Source organism: Tiliqua scincoides, chromosome 4, assembly GCF_035046505.1.
Source record: "Tiliqua scincoides isolate rTilSci1 chromosome 4, rTilSci1.hap2, whole genome shotgun sequence".
Classification (NCBI taxonomy): Eukaryota; Metazoa; Chordata; class Lepidosauria; order Squamata; family Scincidae; genus Tiliqua; species Tiliqua scincoides.
In genome coordinates, this window is record NC_089824.1 from 170363427 (window position 1) to 170381655 (window position 18229).

Consider the following 18229-nt stretch of genomic DNA (forward strand, 5'->3'; position numbering starts at 1 on the left):
TCTGTTCTGCTTTGAGAACCTCTTCCAAGCCTCGTTGTATTCCACTACATACCCACTACAATAGTTCTACTTTGCTACAGTTAAGGCTTGCATAGTAAGTCTACACATCTTGAAAATGCTCACACAAAAGTTACCTTTCAGAGCGTCAAGTCACATTTTCCTCTTTAGAATTTGTCCAACACAAAATACAAAACATTAGTATTTGAATAATTTCATCCCAACTGTTTTCTTTCAAGGCCATATAAGGAAGTTAAACCAAGTATTTTCAAGGAGAATGGATTTAATCTAAATGCACAAGTGCAATTTTCTAGGGTACAAGATCAATGTACATTTTGGCATTCTAATACATGCCATAAATGGCTTCTATTGTGGATAAACAAGCAATATATTCGGTCTAAAGCAGGACTTTAAGCTTTGAAGGCATGACAAAGTTCAGTTCTATGCTTAATGCTGAATCTCAGCATAGTAAGATGACTTATGGGATTATTTTCAGTGTTTCATTACTCAAACACAAGCCTCATCTGAGAACAGCATGCAACCTGTAACTTGCCTGCATGTGGTGCAGTAGTCATCTTACTAATAGGATGAACCATGATCAAGGCAATTCCCAAAGATCAGATGTATTTCAGATAGGGAACTTCGTGTGATTTTGCTGATATGAATGTATCAGATTAATAACACAGTGAAATCTGAATTTGATTATTCTATTATTGTTCTATTGTTCACAATAGAAACCAATCTGAATTAACATGTACACAAGTCCATCTGAGATATATTTTGCATGAAAGTGTCAAAATACAAAAGTTAAATACAACAATTTGTAACCAAAACTTTAATCCGAAGATTTCCAAAAGTTTACAGTGACATGACAATTTATGCACAATTAAGAAAATTTCTTACTGACAGTGTATCCTTATGCATCCAAGTCATTTATTCCAGTAAGCCAATCTTATTTTGGTCTGCTCAGAAATAGCAAACAGATTTTTAGGCATGTCACGTTTTAAACAATGCTCTTCTCACAAAGAGAAACCTACTTCTACATAACAGAATGCAGTTCTGATTTTGAATTGTAAAAATCAGAATCTTGCAACAGTTTGTAAAAAAAAGCCCATCAGGGTTTTCACATTACCTTGCTTGCTATTGATTTTATTCTGATCAACTGACTTACGTGTCCAAATTTCATCTTGCATAGATTGCTCATATGCAATTGTGGCAAATGCTCATGATTAACAGCCCATGTGTTATGAACTTCTTTTCAAGTTTACATCCTGCAAAGATTCCAGAACACATCTAGAAACATTTGCCACTGTATGGCTTTAGAGGTTTTATTTGGGAAATATATTCTATGCGAGGAAACTGATTATTAATGCAAACTGAAGTTATGCTTAAGGATACACTGTAAAGCAATAAGTTTTACATATTTCACATGACCTGCTCAGAACCATATACAGATTCACAACTGTTACATTTGTCACCTGTTACAAGAGACAAGAAAAACAAAAATTGACAGCTAAAACATTTTAAAAATGCACCAAGCTTGTGAAGTCTTAAAGAAAACAATGTTCTGTACATACTCCTTTCCTCAGATCTAATGTGACTTCCTGTACATTGCTCTTCCTGAAATTCTATTTTCTGTCATTTGACCTGGAACGGCTAGATAAAAAACACAAACAGATTCAATATGTTTCAGCAACATTACCTACATTTTCCTGCTTTTACATCCAAATGACTACCTTCAAAATTTGGAATTAATGTGAACTAGGCTAATACCATGCATAAAGAAACTGTATTCACTAATTGCACTATTGTCAGTTTTGAATTTCTCTAGCAACAGAGCTTTAGAATACCGAGTTCAACAAAACTAGCATTCTTACCTACGAGATCTGGAAAATGAACGAGAAGGCTTATGATTCCTCTCCCTTGACAGTGATCTCTCTCTCCTCCTATCTCTAGAAAGGGACCTGTACAAGAAAATATGTATTAAGACGTAAGCAATTTTGAATATAGTAATACATATCAGTATATTGGCCCCAATCTCAGTCCTTGAGCAGAATTTTCCAAAATTGACATATTAATTTGTACAATTCTTTACTGATGCTTCATAATTGATTGCAAATACAAAATTCTAATTTAAATATTTCATATCAAAACATGGTAAAGGTGAATTCAGATTTATAGACTGTTACTTTGACGCTATATATTTGCAAGAGCATGATATATGAACTTGTTGAAAGAACCAAAAATTTGATATAAATATCAATAATTACTATAGTTCTGAGAATTTATACTATAGTTAAGTGAATTTATTTCTATACCATAATGCCATCAATTACAGAGCAGGAAAGCCTTGTCACAGATTTTCTATATAGCCCACATTTGGTACCAATTATTTACCTGCTGCGGCTACGAGAGAAGCTTCTCCTTCGTGGAGATCTAAAACCAGAAACAGAAAAATGAGTCTTTTCACCAATTCAGAACTACTGGGGTGAGGCAATTCCCAACTTGTCAAGTCACTGTTGGGCCCAGTGAATGCGCCAAGATAAATGGCACCCATCGTCCAGCAAAACGGAAAGATTCAGGCAGTAAAAAAAGCTTCACGTGATGTTTCCAGCCATGAGTTTGCTTTAACTAACACCTCATAGCAAACCTGTCCAATGCAGCACTTCCATCTCAAATCTACTGCCTAGAACACTAAACCAAAGTCCCACAAGTAGTTCCAAAATTGGTATAAACCAGTATTTTGGAACCCATGCAAGGCAGAGTCATCAACAGGACACAAGGCACCAACTGAAGACTGACGCACATAGTGACAATGCCATTAAATGCTAAATTAGAACTGCATATTTGTGAATGTAATTTTAAACCGCCATAGTGTGTTTAGTCTAAAGAACCTTAGTTTGCCCAGTTCATCCCAAAAAGTCATTGTTTAAGTCCTGAAACTGTTAGTAAAACAGTTTAAAGGTGAAAGGAGTTGGCAGATTTTTGCAAGGAAGAACTAAAGTTAGCAATTAAGTGTAGTTTGCCATCTCACATGCAAATATACTGCAGTTTAGTTAATTAAGTTTCCTTAACACCCTTAAAAGTTTTATTCAAGCAACATATGTATGTTACCACTAAATTATGCACAGCCAGCCTTTGATTGAGAAAAATAATTACTTATAAGCCGCTTACTCCTTATTTTAACCAGCAGTAAACTGTATAAGCAGGAAAAACTTACTAGTTTTTGGTTTCAACAAGCTAGAAATGGTGAGGTGAGGCTGCCGGACTGACTGCCAAGAAGAATTTGCTGAAAAGGTTTTGCCAGATGTTGCGTTGTATTTAGTTGGTTGGCGAAGGGGGTGTTGTGGATTTTTCCTGCTTTTTTGTTAGCCGAAGGCTGCTGCTGTAGTTGTTGTGAAGACATTTGGTAAATAAACAGCTGAGCTGATTGGCCGGGAATGTGTGGGCGGTCGAGGTGGCTGCTGCCGATTTGGTTAAGGTTGGAGAGAAGGCTGAGAGAAAACAGCATGCTCGGGAACCAAAGGGCGGTGCAACCTGACGAATGGCCATGCCTGGGTCATGTGAAACGACACCAGCCAAGCTGAATGGGGCGCGCTGGTCACATGACGCTGAAAGGGCTAGTTGACTGGCTAATGCAGACTCAGAGGGTGGTGAGAAGAGACATGATGGTGACTCTGTAACGGGTTCATTTTTATTAATAGATGGACCAAAAAGCATAAAAAAATGAAAAACAAGCCATCAGTACAACCATCTATTAGCTAACATATACTCCTATTGTGTTCTACAGTGAAGGGGAACAGGTTTCACTCTTATTTTGTATGGACCTCATTCACCTGCAACAGGTTAAAATCAGCCCTTGCAGAAACCAGGATTTAAGTACTGAAGTGAATATTTAACACTCAAACTTGTCTCGGTAAGAGAATGCATTACCAAGTAAAAATCTATTTTGAAATTTTGTGTTGCAGAACTTAAATGATCGTAATATTTCAACAGTGTTATCAGTGTCAAACTTATACAACTGCTAATTACTTTAGAGTTCTTAAAAACAGTTGCCTGCCTGGCCTACTTGTGCTAAAGTGGAAAAACCTGAGTGAAAAAAGCCAAGCTGTTGTAATGTAATGTTTACCACAATGGAGTAAAGCAAAAATCCCCAAGTTGGAGTACTGGGAAGAAAAAGGAAATGTCTAGACGATGAATAGGTGTCAGAAGGAAAGAAGACAATCCATGTTAGAGGGCACTATCAACTGGCATAGAAACCTAAGGACAAAAGTCAATATTCAACACAATATACGCTTATCTCATCTCCCTCTAACACACTTAATGCTTTAGGCTTTGGAGACTGGATACTGACATCCATCAATATGCTTTTGAAAAAGCCTATTTTGCCAAAGGGCAACACTGGCAACATCTCTATCCAAGTTCTTTGATCTTAGGTACCTGCGGCGAGGCGGAGGACTTCTCCTGCGATAATCATCTCGAGGACGTCTACCCCATGAAGGAGGCGGGCCACGGTTCCGACTACGCTTTTCGCCATTGGACAGTTCCACTCTGACACGACACCCACAAAGTGTTCTATGAAAAAAATGAGACTCATTAGTGCTGATTACCAAACTGAACCAAACCAAGCATTTTAATGACTTTTAGAAAGAAAAGTTCAATAGGCATACTTCTGAAAATAACTTTAACTCAAAGCCCATCAAACTAAAATATTGGTTGCACATTATGGAAGCCTTTGTGCATATGCCTTCTGATTTTAATTCCACAAAAACACTTCTGTGCAAAAATCAAGTAAACATTTTTAACATACCCATACAGGTTTCTACTGTTTAGTAGACAATAAGCATGAGTATAACATGCACATAAAGTAGTTCCTGAGGCAAAAAGCCCCCACAATAACAGAACAAATTTCAAGGCTTGTGCACAAGATGATACAGGAGGAATAAATTCAGAATCAATGGCAGGTATACACAGTACTTCCTAATTTGGATAGCTGTGCAAAATTCTGAAAGCTCAGGAACAATGCAACAAGGTGAAACAGCATGTTAAATACATTGCATGAAGTACAAAGCAAGCACACAACAAATTAAATTAAGCGCAAATGTTTTTATCTTTCACTTCCCCTTGCAGATCCATAGTTATTTTTGACCTATGTTCTTTACTCAACTAAATCAATATAGTTTTTAAAAAATCCATAACTGTCTTTTTGACCAAAATATCTATTTTCTACATATACTTCTTTAACATTAACGCCATAATTACTGCACACTATATTGATTGAACCGAGTACCCATACGTAAGCTGCTCAACCCAGAAGAAAATGCATGATTTTTTACCTCCCATCTAGTTCTCTCACTGCATCAGCAGCATCACGTGGGTCCTCAAATTCAACAAAAGCAAATCCAGGCGGATTTCTAGCAACCCACACACTGCGGAGGGGTCCATAGTAGCCGAAAGCTCGTTCCAATTCTGTTTTGTTGCCATTGTTCCCAAGGTTACCTACATAAACCTTGCAGTCCAGTGGGCACGAATCACGATGCATCTCTGAAAGACAGAGATAACTCATTGAAAACACATTGTCTTTGTTCATAAAATACACACTGTCTTTGTTCACAACACAAAAAACACATTGAAGAAAACACATTGTTTTTGTTACTAAAATACAAGCCACTTCACTGCTCACTGCAGCATAACAGGATAAATCTGCAACAAGCATAAATCTTCTAACAAGCTTCTAACAATTTGTTTACTATAATGTAATCTGAAGGGAAGCCAGAGTATATACTACTACTACTACTAAATTCTATAATACAATAAGCACTATACTATAGTATTAGTACTGTAGTACACTGTTTCTCAAACTCTGGGCTAGAACCCACTAGGTGGTTTGTGAGCTGATTTCAGGTGGCTACCCATTCATTTCAATATTTTGTTTTTAATATGATGCTTGATGCTACCCTGGTATGTGACTGCATTTGGGTAAGTGTTACACATCTGCAGTTTTAACAGGCTACTATGTATATGCTTTTAAAAATATAGTAAATGGGATTTACTCCTGAGTAAGTGTGGGTAGGATCAGTCTAGGATGGCTAAAAATGTTCCTGCTTGATGATGTCATTTCAGTCATGAAATCACTCCTGGTGGGTCCTGACAGATTCTCATTCTAAAAAGTGGGCCCTGGTGCTAAAAGTGTGAGAACCACGGCTATAGTACATACCTACAGATATGTATACATGTGTGTATACATGCATGTACGTATATATGTATACACACACACCCCAATACATACATATAGCCACACACCCCAATACATACACGTGTACTATATACACGTATGTGTATTATGCATAGTATATACGTATAACATGGGTACAATACAATATAGAATACATACCAGACTACAATAGTCTAACACACAGACCCAATTCAAAAGCTAAACCGTTCATTTCGGTTTTCAGCCGCAAGCGACCGTTACGAGAAGGACGCGGCCGAAGCCCGATCAGAGCCTCCCCCGGGCCCAACGGAGAAGGCGGGCTGGGAAGGCCCAGGCTCTCAGCGCAGCCGTAGGGGCGAGGGCGGCGCGCGCCCGCCCAAAGAGCCACCGAAGGGCCCCTACCCCACGGGGCGCGGCCTCCCTCCGAGGCAGGCCGCCGCGACCCTCGAGTCGGGGAGCGCTCAGACTGCCGGCTCTCCCGCCCTCCCCGCGGGAGGCCAGGAGCTGCTCCGAGCACACAAAATGGCGGCGGCTCTTTGTCCGTTGTCGCAACCGCGCGCCTCGCGCCCCGCCCCGGCCCTTCCCTCACCGGCTGCCGGGCCAGGAGAGCGAAGGCCTCTGCTGCACGGCCGCTACGGCTCTTTCCTTCACCGCGTCCTCCTCCCGGTCCTTCAGCCCCGGCCTGTAGCTGCGCTCGCCTTCCCGCCAACACCCACCCGCCGCGTTCCCGCTCCTTGACTGGACAAAATGGCGGCCGTCTTCCAGGCGCCCGGCTTTTATGTAGGGCCTGCCCACCGGCACGTGACCGGCCTCTCAACCAATGGCGCGCCCACTCCTGCTGAGCGACGTTTCTGGGGGCCTGTTCTTGCCTCTCTCTAGGGAGCGCCGCCTCCGCACCGCTGCTCGGCCCGTAAGGCCGCGCTCGCTGTAGCAGCAGGCCGAGAGCTGGGTGGTGGACCTCCTGGGCTGGGGGCGCCGGGAGAGGTCGCGCTGAGGGGGCGCCTTGTCGCCCTCTAGCGATGTGGCTGTGAGTGTCGGCAAAGGTTTGATACACGTGAAGACTGCTGGCGCAGAGCCCCATCCCGTGCCCGTCTACTCCTAAGAAAGCCCCGTTGGCTACAATGGGACATACTCCCAGGTAAGTGTGGATGGGATGGCAGCCTATCCACGCTCACCTGGGAGTAAGCCCCACTGACTATAAGGCACTTACTTTTGAGTAGACAGGCAAAGGAGTGGGCTCTTAGGCTGCCATACTATCCATGCTTACCTGGGAGTAAGCTCCAATGACTATAAGGGACTTACTTCTGAGTAGACAGCATGGGTTTGGGCGCCTAAAAGCAAAGTGCGGATAGCCCCACATTTTAGGGCCCTGCACACTTTAAGTTCAGAACTTGTAGACAGGAAAAATCCATGTTTGATGAAGAGAAACCCAATTCTCAGATTGCTATTATTATTATTATTATTGATAATAATGATGGTGATAATAATAACAGTATTTCTATACCGCTCTTCAACAAAAGTTCACAAAGCAGTTTACAGAGAAGAATCAAATAACTAATGGCTCCCTGTCCCAAAAGGGCTCACAATCTAAAAGATGCAAAACACCAGCAGATAGCCACTGGAAAAGACACTGCTGGGTGATGGGGCCAGTTACTCTCCCCCTGCTAAATAAAAGAGGAGCACCCACTTGATAATGTGCCTCTTAACTAGTTAGCAGGGGTTAGCACTTAGGTACTTCTTCCAAGAAGACCCATCACCCAGACCTGTTAGGAGTAATTTTTGAGCATTATTGTATTAAGATCCAGGTCCCAAGGTAGAGAAGGTCTCATTATTCAATGGTGGATGAATAGCACCCTGTGCATGCTGGACAGGGGCAGCTTTTCCTATGTTCCCAGTATTTAATTTCCAAAGTTGAAAGTGCTGGTACAAAAGCCTGCTTGAAAAGATGGAAGGGATGGCACCAGGATGCAGGCAGCTTGGATGCTTCTGGAGGCATCTGATTGGCCACTGTGAGATACAGGAAGCAGGACTGGATGGGCCTTTGGCCTGTTCCAGGCTCTTCTTATGTTCTTAAAAAACATGCTTTCTGCTGTGGAAGCCGAGGTGCATTACCTAATTGCACGCTTTTTTCATTATTCCTTTAAAAAATGTTTATGGGCTTATGCCTGTTTTTGGCAAAGATGCCAGACTGAGCCTTGGTTGAACTAAACTACATGTTCTGGCAACTGGAACCGAGTTGAGATGGATCTTGTCTCAAACACTGAAGGTGGTGTTGGAGGAACAAGACAAGATTAATTAATCTTGTTAATTAACATTTCAGTCTTAAGTTCATTTCTTTGGAAATGGTAAGCTAGTACCTCTCAAATATGTCCTATACCTGTTATTGCTGCCTTTAACATCTGACATAGCAGATAATGTTTTCCCTATTATTTACATCCATGCCAAGGCAGCAGCCTGACCTGTGCCAGGCGGCTGCCTCCTATTCAAAGTGCAGTCAGCTCAGATGAATATTGATAGGGAGGGGAGATCTTACTAGCCCTTCTTGATCCTTTTAATATTAATTTCTAAGTTATTATTATTATTATTGGTTGGTTTGTCACACTGCTGCCCTCCCTCCCAAGATGTTAGAATGGTTTATAAGCAGTCTCCCATCTTGACAGTACAATTTAGTGGTCCAACTATGCCATGGTCATTCAAGATATTCTCTGTATTATTTCAGATTGATAGCCTAATCCAGGGGTGTCCAAAGTTTTTGGCAGGAGGGCCACATCATCCCTCTGACATTGTGTTGGGGGCTGGGGAAGAAAATAATTAAGGGCACAATCCTAACCCCTTATGTCAGTGCTTTCCAGCACTGGCATAGCGGTGCCAATGGGACATGTGCTGCATCCTGCAGTTGAGTGTCACTCACGGAGGCCTCCTCAGAGTCAGGGAATGTTTGTTCCCTTACCTCAGAGCTGCATTGCCCTTATGTCAGTCCTGGAAACCACTGACATAAGGGGTTAGGATTGTGCTGTAAGAAATCCAAGGGCCCAATCCTATGCTTCACAGCACTGGCCCTGTGGTGTTGAATGTCACAAAAGTGCCATAAGGCACTTTGCTGCTGGTGGGAGCTACCCAGCACTGGTTGTTGCTGGACCTCTGCACCAGGAGGATGCAGAAAAGGAGCGCCAGGCACTGACATAAGGGCAATGCAGCTCTGAGGTAAGGGAACAAACATTCCCTGACTCTGAGGAGGCCTCCGTGAGTGACACCCAACTGCAGGATGCAGCACACGTCCCATTGGCACCGCTATGCCAGTGCTGGAAAGCACTGACATAAGGGTTTAGGATTGCACCCTTAGTTAAATTATCAGCAGGTGTTTGTGTTCTAAGTCAACAAACTCTGTTTCTGATGCAAACAGTCTGGAATACTACTCTGCACTTAAATGGAGAGAGATAGGATTAATCCATTTAAGACTACTGTGTTTCATTTGCGGAAGTAATTAGACTTCCATTGGCAAAACAAAATTCAAGAACTTAAATTCAAGAACTAAATTTAAGAACAACAAGAATTTAGCAACTATAAAACTTCAACAAGCATCAACAGACTAAAGTCCAAATACATTTATCAGAGAGGCTTCCTCCTCAATTGTTCAGTATTGCAAGTAAAACACTTTTTGTCTCAGGGAAAAAGCCAAGGCCTATGTGTTTGAAATCATGTGTTCTCCATCTAATTTCATTATGGAAATCTGTGATTCACCAATCACTCTATGTTATATTGCTCAATTAAAAAATTCTTATTGTATTTTTCTTTTTGGAAGAAAGTGTATATCTTTCTCCACTGAACCATTTTAATTACATTTTTCCAATCCTGTTCTTTAGTTGACTTTTGTGTGTTTTGAAATCTACAGTTATAAAGATATCAGAAATTCCCAAAACTTCTGTTATTAACAGAAATGAAAAGCACAAAGATAGCTCCATCTATCTCATAGTAAATGAAGGATAATTGTTTTCTATGAACAATTCCAGTAATTTTCCTGCATCACAATTCTTTGCGTATCTACTAGAAGCAAATCCCATTGTGTTCAATGGAACTTACTGTTTTGTGTGTCTAGGATTGCAGCCGCAGTCTAAATATTCCCAGCAACAGCAAGGGTTAATTTTCATAGCTTTCCTGAGAAGCGTACTTATGCTTACTGTCCCTTTCATTTTTGTTTCCGCCTTTTATTTTTCCTTCTTTCTGAGCCTTTTTCATTCCCCTTTTTCCTATCTTTGGCAGGCCTATTCATATAACTCAGAGCCCAACCCCAACCTTCCCCCCCCAGCAGCAATAGGACGCCTCAGACTTGCGCCAGATCTGTAGGTGGCGCAAGTGTGAGGAGAAAAAAGGGGTGGGGAGATTTGCAAACTGCAGATAGGATCTGGTGTGCACCACTGCCACTGGATTCATCCCACCCTACAGTTCCCCACCTCCTGTTCCTCCCTCCTCCCACCTAGTTTCTTCCCACCTTACATGCTGCCTTACCTGCTCTGGCGGGCATGACAAGGTCCAGTGATAGCTGGGGAGCACTGCCGCTTCTTGCCACCACCAGAACACACTATGTGTGACAACAGCCATTTTGTGACAGCAGAAGTGCCTTCCACTGTCACAATGCGCTGCAACTGGTTGGGAGAGTTAGAACAGACAAAAGAAAATATTTCTTTACTCAGCGTGTGGTTGGTCTGTGGAACTCCTTGCCACAGGATGTGGTGATGGCATCTGGCCTGGACGCCTTTAAAAGGGGATTGGACAAGTTTCTGGAGGAAAAATGCATTACGGGTTACAAGCCATGATGTATATGTGCAACCTCCTAATTTTAGAAATGGGCTATGTCAGAATGCTAGATGCAAGGGAGGGCACCAGAATGAGGTCTCTTGTTATCTGGTGTGCTCCCTGGGGCATTTGGTGGGCCGCTGTGAGATACAGGAAGCTGGACTAGATAGGCCTATGGCCTGATCCAGTGGGGCTGTTCTTATGTTCATAGATTTGAGCTATTAGCCCTCTTAAGTTTTTGCTGCTCCTGTGTGGTGGAATGTAGCAGGTGAGACCTGTTACCTAAGCTGTCTGTTCTGTAGGATATTTTTTGATATTAACAAATCTCAAAGATTTGTATCCTTATTTGATTTTGCCACCTAGTGGCAAACAAGTAAAGCTGTTTGCCTGAAGCCTGTTTCCTGTGCGCTTTACCTGCATAAACCAATTTTTTCATCTTCTCTTACTAGGAGGTCTTTTGCTGTCTTACCAGCCCTACAACAGAGGGACTTTCTCTGAACTAAGGTGGGGAGCAAGGATCAAGGGCACAGATTTTAACTAGATTCTTAGGGCGCAATCCTAACCAACCTTCCAGCACTGACATAGGTGTGCCAATGTGGCGTGCACTGCATCCTGCATCCAGAGTCGGGGGGGGGGGAGAGCTCCTCAAGGTAAGGGCATGTTTGTTACCTTACCTTGGGCCTGCATTGCGGCTAGGTCAGTGCTGGAATATTGGTTAGGATTGCACCCTTAGAAGAGTAGTGAAGATGTAATGCCAAATTTGAAACAAGCCTGGTCCCTCTTGCTTACACTGCTATTAGCTAACCCCTGCTAACTGAGTAAGAGGTACTTTTTAAGTGGGTGCTCCTCTTTTATTTATCAGGGGGAGAGTAACTGGTCCTCCTCACCCCAGCACTGCCTTTTCTAGTGGCTGTCTGCTGGTGTTCTTTTGCATCCTTTTAGATTGTGAGCCCTTTTGGGGCAGGGAGCCATTAGTTGTTTGATTTTCTCTGTAAACTACTTTGTGAACTTTCTGTTGAAAAGTGGTATATAAATACTGTTAATAATAATAATAAAGGGGTTTCAATGTGCAGTTACAGTAGATTTATACACAATAGTCAGCTGTGGGCAGAACCATACATAGAATAGTAGTATTGGTTATTATGAATACTAAGAGCCTAGTCCTATCCAACTTTCCAGCATGGATGCAGCTGTAATGAAGTCCTGAGATAAAAGAACAAATGTTCCCTTACCTTGAGGATGCCTCTGTGACTGCTCCCCACCATCACAGGATGCTGCATAGACCCAGTTGGCACAATTGCCTCAGCACTGGAAAGTTGGATAGGATTGGACCCAAAGAATAAAATCAGCCCCCCTTTACCACACTTTCAGCTGGGCTGAAAATACAAAGTGTTTTCCTGTGAAAGACAGGTTTTGTTGTGCCTTGGACTCAGTGCAAAGAAGCCAGCTTTGTTCTCCAGTAGCCCCTCATTGCTGCCTGGCTATCATGCTGCCCAACATCAGTGAGCACAGCATGTAGCGTTTCTGTAATCTGGAAATGCTAGACACAACACCTCTAAAGGTACAAGCATCTGGATGGTCCTTTAAATAAACTTCTCAAGGACAGTGGAGCTGAGTTGCCATAGCAGTATACTTTGTCTATAATAGAATGCTTTAAGTAGTTGTGCCGTGAGCATCCTTCAGTTTCTCTGGCTGACATTCACTTGATGCGTGAAGTCATAGTTCTTATGATGATGGTAGCTGTTCCTCAATTAATCCTCATTAAATTGCGGAAGTAATAAAGGTGAGCTATGAGATAGGCTAGATTTTTTGGACTTGACTGTGGCTGGTATTTATTAGTCTGGGGATGCGTAACTAGGAAGCTCTGCTTTCACCAAGAGATCATTCTCTTTTATCTTCATAGGTTTCCTGGAAACTAAAGGGATGTAACAAGAGTGTTAATTTAGCAACCTTATTTAATGTTTTAATTGGTTACAGGTTTTGACCTTTTAAATAAAGGCTCTTATGCTGCAATTTTAAGTTAAATAAAAATTCTTGAAGCCTTTAGTATATAACTGAGGGCCAAATCCTACCCAGTTTTCCAGTGCTTATGTAGCCATGCCAGTGGGGCATGCGCTGCATTCTGCGGTGGGCGAACAGTCATGGAGGCCTCTCCAAGGTAAGGGAGCATTTGTTCCCTTAGGGCTTCATTGCAGCTACATCAGAACTGGAAAGCTGGATCGAATTGGGTCCTCAGAAACATAAAGCCCTATACTGCTCTGGGCCAGGGTATCTTAGAGATTCCCTACTCCCGTACAATCCGGCTCGTCCTCTTAGGTCATCAGAAAAGGCCTTTTTACAAGTGCCACCGCCTAGGGAGGTACGTGGGGCGGTGGCAAGAAATAGGGCCTTCTCAGTAGTGGCACCAACGCTATGGAACTCCCTTCCCCTTGACTTAAGAATGGCTCCCTCTCTTGAGACCTGTCGGCGAGGCCTGAAGACCCTTCTGTTTAAACAAGCCTTCTGAGTTCTCGGCCTTTTTAACATTTTTTAATATTTTTTACGGGCCCGATTCTTTTATGATTTGCTGCTGCTCTATGCTCTTTTTACCTATTTTTTTATCTGACTGCTGTTTTTTATGATATGTGTTAATATGTTTTTATTTGTTTTAAATTATGTTTTTAATCTGTTGTAAGCTGCCTTGAGTCCCTTCGGGGAGAAAGGCGGGATAAAAATAATAATAATTATTATTATTATTATGTGCAGAATGAGCAATCCTAGACAACAGACAGTACGAGGAATGAATTATGTCTGTTTACTGATATTTGCCCTAACTTGGTGTAACATCGCTGCAGTGCAGAGTAGCTGTGTCAAGGGTGCTATAGCCGTATTTTTTCCGGTACAAGGTGAGTGGAGCAGCATGTATTCCCGAGATTAGTGGAACACAGGAACCTGCCTAATACCAGGAAAGACCATTTGTCCATCTCACCTATTATCATCTGCTCTGACTGGCAGTGGGTTTCTAGAGCCTCAGCTGAGGTCTTTACCAATCAGTGGCATCGCTAAGGGGATGGATGCAGGAGGTGTGGGCTGCACCAGGTGATGCACACGGGAGTGACACCACTATTCACCAAAATTTTTAAATTCTTGTTATTTTTGAATAATACCATCATGCTATATATCAATCAATGCATAATTTCATATAGAATGCAGTGAGACAAACCACGCTGAAGTATCTCTATTCTATCAAAAATTATAGCCAAAAAACTAGCGAGGCAGGATGATGGTACATCACCATGCCCACTGTCCAGGGCGTTGCCCTGCCCACTGCATGGAAGGAGGTCGATCATAGGGGTGAAGTGCTGGCCCCCTGCACAGGGTGATGCAAACTTTAGTGACACCACTGTTCCCTGCAACCTATGATTCTTGTTAACTGGTGATGCCATGAACTGAACCGGGGAATGAGCTACAGTCCCTCCCCCTTGCCCTAAGTTGCAATAGCAATTATAGCAGGTGCTTACTGCACATCAGATACATAAGTCTGGGCCTACATAGAGTTGTTTATAGTGATTGAAGTACCATTGGGATGGTATGCACCATCCTGTGCCTGTTTACTCTTACCATGCCACATCTCAACTCATTTCAGATACATATAAATTTTGAAGATTTATTTGTAGTAATTTCTGTCTGGCCTCTTCCCTCTGGCTAAGGACAGATAATAGTTTAAGGGGGGAAAATTTGAACACCTTTACATTCATATCCTTCAATAACACTTCCGGCAAATATAACAAATAACCACCTCATATTTATTCATAATCTTCTTAAGCAAGAACAACAAAACAGCAAATTCAAAGGTCCAGTATTTCACTTATGTGCAATCAATAACAATCCAAAAACATTTCAGTACTGTAATTTAGAAAGAGTTGCCTCATCATCTCTAGCACCTTTAATATTGGATCCAGGTTATAGCACCTGATACTGGGAAGTCCAAATTGAAATTAAGCTTAGAAGTTGGCTCTTCTGCTATACTATCTGCTTGTTGGGCCATGTAAATCTAGTTTGTTGTGTTCCACTAGCTGAGGACCAATGTCTAGGATTAACAGAGCTAATAGAACATGTAGCAAGATTGGGAAAATGTATCATTTTTAGCAGGAGAGGTTTAGGGCCAAATCCTACCTAATTTTCCAGTGCCAGTGCAGCCACGCAGATGGGGCATGTGCTGCATCCTGTAGTAGAGAGGCTGTCACAGAGGCCTTCTCAAAGTATGGGAACATTTGTTCCCTTACCTCCGGATTGCATTGCAGCTACACCAGTGTTGGAAAGTTGGATAGGATTGGGCCCTTAGGTTGCAATCGTTAACAAACTTACCTGGGAGTAAGTCCCATTGAATGCAATGGGTATTTTTAGTAGACATGCCTAGGATTGCGGTATTACTCAACTGCATAAATATCCAACTTTGTATTTTCCAAGCTCAGCCTTAGTGCTAAAAGTATATTGGGAAAAATTCAGTAAGCTCTGGACCAAATTAAAGCCTGACTAGAACATGCCAGAGAAAGCAGGATTCCTCTTCTTGCTTTGTGCCTAAGTGTGCATCTCTCTCTCTCTCTCTCTAGCTGCCTCAGTTGCAATCTGGACCTGCCCATCTATGTGGCCAAATGAGGCCATTGCCTCAGGCAGCAGATAGAGGGTACTCGGGTACTCACCTATATCCATTCATTTGCCTCCCCTGCTTCTCCTTCTCCCATTCCCTGGATTGGAAAAGGAAGATGGGGATGAAGCAAAAGACAAGCCTGGAGGAAAGGGGAGTTTTCCAAACTAGAAGAACAGAGGCTGATGCATCACCAGGTAAGGGAAGCACCATCTGGCTCATGGCTTCAGTCACCAGGAGACATTGGACCAGCCCTTATTACAACACTGAACTTGTTAGAGATACATATCAAAAATTGTGTCGCATCAGAAGGCAGGAAAGAGGTCAGTGGCAGATAGCTATTTGCATTTGGGGGTGGAAAAGCAAATAGCTACTACTGAGATCTGAGCTGGATAGCCCACTTTAGTTTTGTCAACTTTTGTATACATAAGGCCTTTGAGCTACAGCACTGCAAAACTCTCCTCATCCATGTGGAATACCCAGATTTTCCATATACAGCAGGATCTTGGGTTGCACAAAGAGAAGGCAGTTAGTGAAAATAAACAGAACTTAGAAGTACTTAAGTTGGCTGAATTGTGCCCCCAACGATCCAAGGTTTCTTATTCTACTTTTGCATTGACTCAAATCCCTCCTGCATGATTTTATGATCCTGTGAAAATGACAGGATCATTGCAACAAGTTGAGATATATTTGAAATACAGGAGGTCCCAGTTCCTTAATCATCAGCAGGACAACAGCCTTTATTGACTAGGGTTTATTGTCTTGCAAGAGAAGCCCATACTTCATTTATACAAGAAAATAAAAGATCTTTGTCACAGAACAGCTCATATCTATTGTTAGTGTGGTCACAGATCAACTATAAAAGAAGCTGGGAGGACACACACTGTCATTGCAGATGTTTCACTAGACTTCCACTAGCATCAAGAGAGACTTGACAGATCGACTTTACCATTTTTCAATAGCAGAGCTAACAGTAAGTACTCTACTTGATAATGCCTTTTTAGTAGCTTAAAGATCTTTCTTCAATATTGAAAATATGGTTATTGCAGGTTAATAGACAAGGATACACAAAATCTGCTAATGAGTGATTACACTAAATTAGCACAAGTGTCTTAAGTCTTTCAGCATCTTTTTTATATGCAGATTTTATTAAAAATCAGTTGCCGTTCAGATTGCTATATTTGCTATGGGCTTTCAAGAACATACAAATTTATTGGTATGTTATATAAATCTATGCATTTTCATGCACTGTATTAATATGACACAGGTTAATATGACCCAAATGTTTTTTTCCCCCCTAAAAGGAATATTTGGAATGCCTTTTAGAAGGACAGTTTTCTATTCTCAGACCCAATTTTTGTGCATTATAAATTAATCAACAATGGAAACATACGGCTTTTGCCCCTCTAAATACATCACCTTGATTACATGTAGCAATTCTTATAGTTCTTGTCTTATTTACTTTGTGAGTTCGAAATATTGGTTTTTTATTAAGATATTTTATATCTTATAAAATTATATGTTTCAGCCTACAAGTCGGTATTAGCAATTTTTAACTGCAATATATCATGTTGCATTTCAGTATTTTATATAATCTTGTTGAACAGATTATAAGACAGAAGATGATCTTGTCCCGAAGATATCTGCAGATGGTGACATGCTTATTCATTTTTTTTCTTGCTTGCTTTGCAACATCTCAAGAAACTGAAAAGTAAGAAAAGTTTCTATAACTTTTTGATTTAATGCATTATTTTGATGGAATACATTTTCTACTACTTTGTATTATTGATACAAAATTTAATTATAAAATGCCATGTCATATTACAAAGGAAAAAAAAAATCAGTACACAAAAGTAAATTTGTGACCCCCCCCCCGCCCTTATTTTTCTTAAACTATACTATAGGAGCCTTGGCAGATGCTTTTAGATACAGGACATCAACATTCTGTAGTGAAAGCTGAGGCAGCTTCTGAATTTCTGTTACAGTATTACATGTTCCATCATGCTTCTCTTCTTGAACTCTGGAAAAGTCCTGAGAAGCAATAAAGAAAATTGTTATTAGTTCACAGATAGTAAAACCTTTAATATGCCAAGTCACAAATTCAAGGTCAAGTTAGACATGACTAAAGCAAACACCTCCATGGTTCACTTGTTTACTCTGTAACCATAAAAGAATGTACTGCATGTCTTATTTTAACAGGAAACTAGATGCATGGGGTCAGATAAGTCTTCTCCTTCCTTACCTCCGTGCACTTCATCACTGCAGGCGTTTTTCTCCCAGTCTAGCTTCTGACCAGGCTAGAGAAAAAGTACCTGATGAGATGGAGAGCAGGAAGGTGTGTGGAATGTGTTCAGGACAGGAATGTGCTCATCCAGTCCCACCCATGCATCCTTTTTCAAGGTAATGAAAATGTAAGAGCTACTCTAGGAATATTTTATTCTTTAGTTTTGAATATGCTTTTGCTTCTCAACCATCCTAACATTTCAGTAAAAGAGCAGTGACAGAACACCAACTCCTGCATGATAGAGGAAGGATTCTTCAAGGGCTAAAGCGACTGATGTGGCTTCATAATACCATGGGTGAAGTGCATACAGCCA

At 41.4% G+C, this 18229-nt stretch overlaps 1 protein-coding gene across 1 annotated transcript; it reads right to left on the reverse strand.

Annotated features, from left to right (window-relative positions):
* Positions 1-817: 817 nt before the first annotated feature.
* On the reverse strand, positions 818-6946 carry SRSF3 (serine and arginine rich splicing factor 3). The gene is made up of 6 exons (XM_066625784.1): positions 6801-6946; positions 5334-5541; positions 4438-4572; positions 2395-2433; positions 1875-1961; positions 818-1653 (listed from the first exon to the last, which is right to left on the reverse strand). Exons 2-6 carry the CDS (start codon positions 5537-5539, stop codon positions 1626-1628), a joined length of 495 nt encoding a protein of 164 aa, XP_066481881.1. The 5' UTR covers positions 5540-5541; positions 6801-6946; the 3' UTR covers positions 818-1625.
* Between the last annotated feature and the right edge of the window lie 11283 nt (positions 6947-18229).

Coding starts and splice junctions, on each gene's coding strand:
- SRSF3 (XM_066625784.1), bottom strand. CDS start 5,539: ATGCATCGTGATTCGTGCCCACTGGACTGCAAGGTTTATGTAGGTAAC. Junction 4,573..5,333: donor GTGAGAGAACTAGATGGGAG/GTAAAAAATCAT, acceptor TTTTTTTCATAG/AACACTTTGTGGGTGTCGTG. Junction 2,434..4,437: donor AGTCCTCCGCCTCGCCGCAG/GTACCTAAGATC, acceptor TTCTGGTTTTAG/ATCTCCACGAAGGAGAAGCT.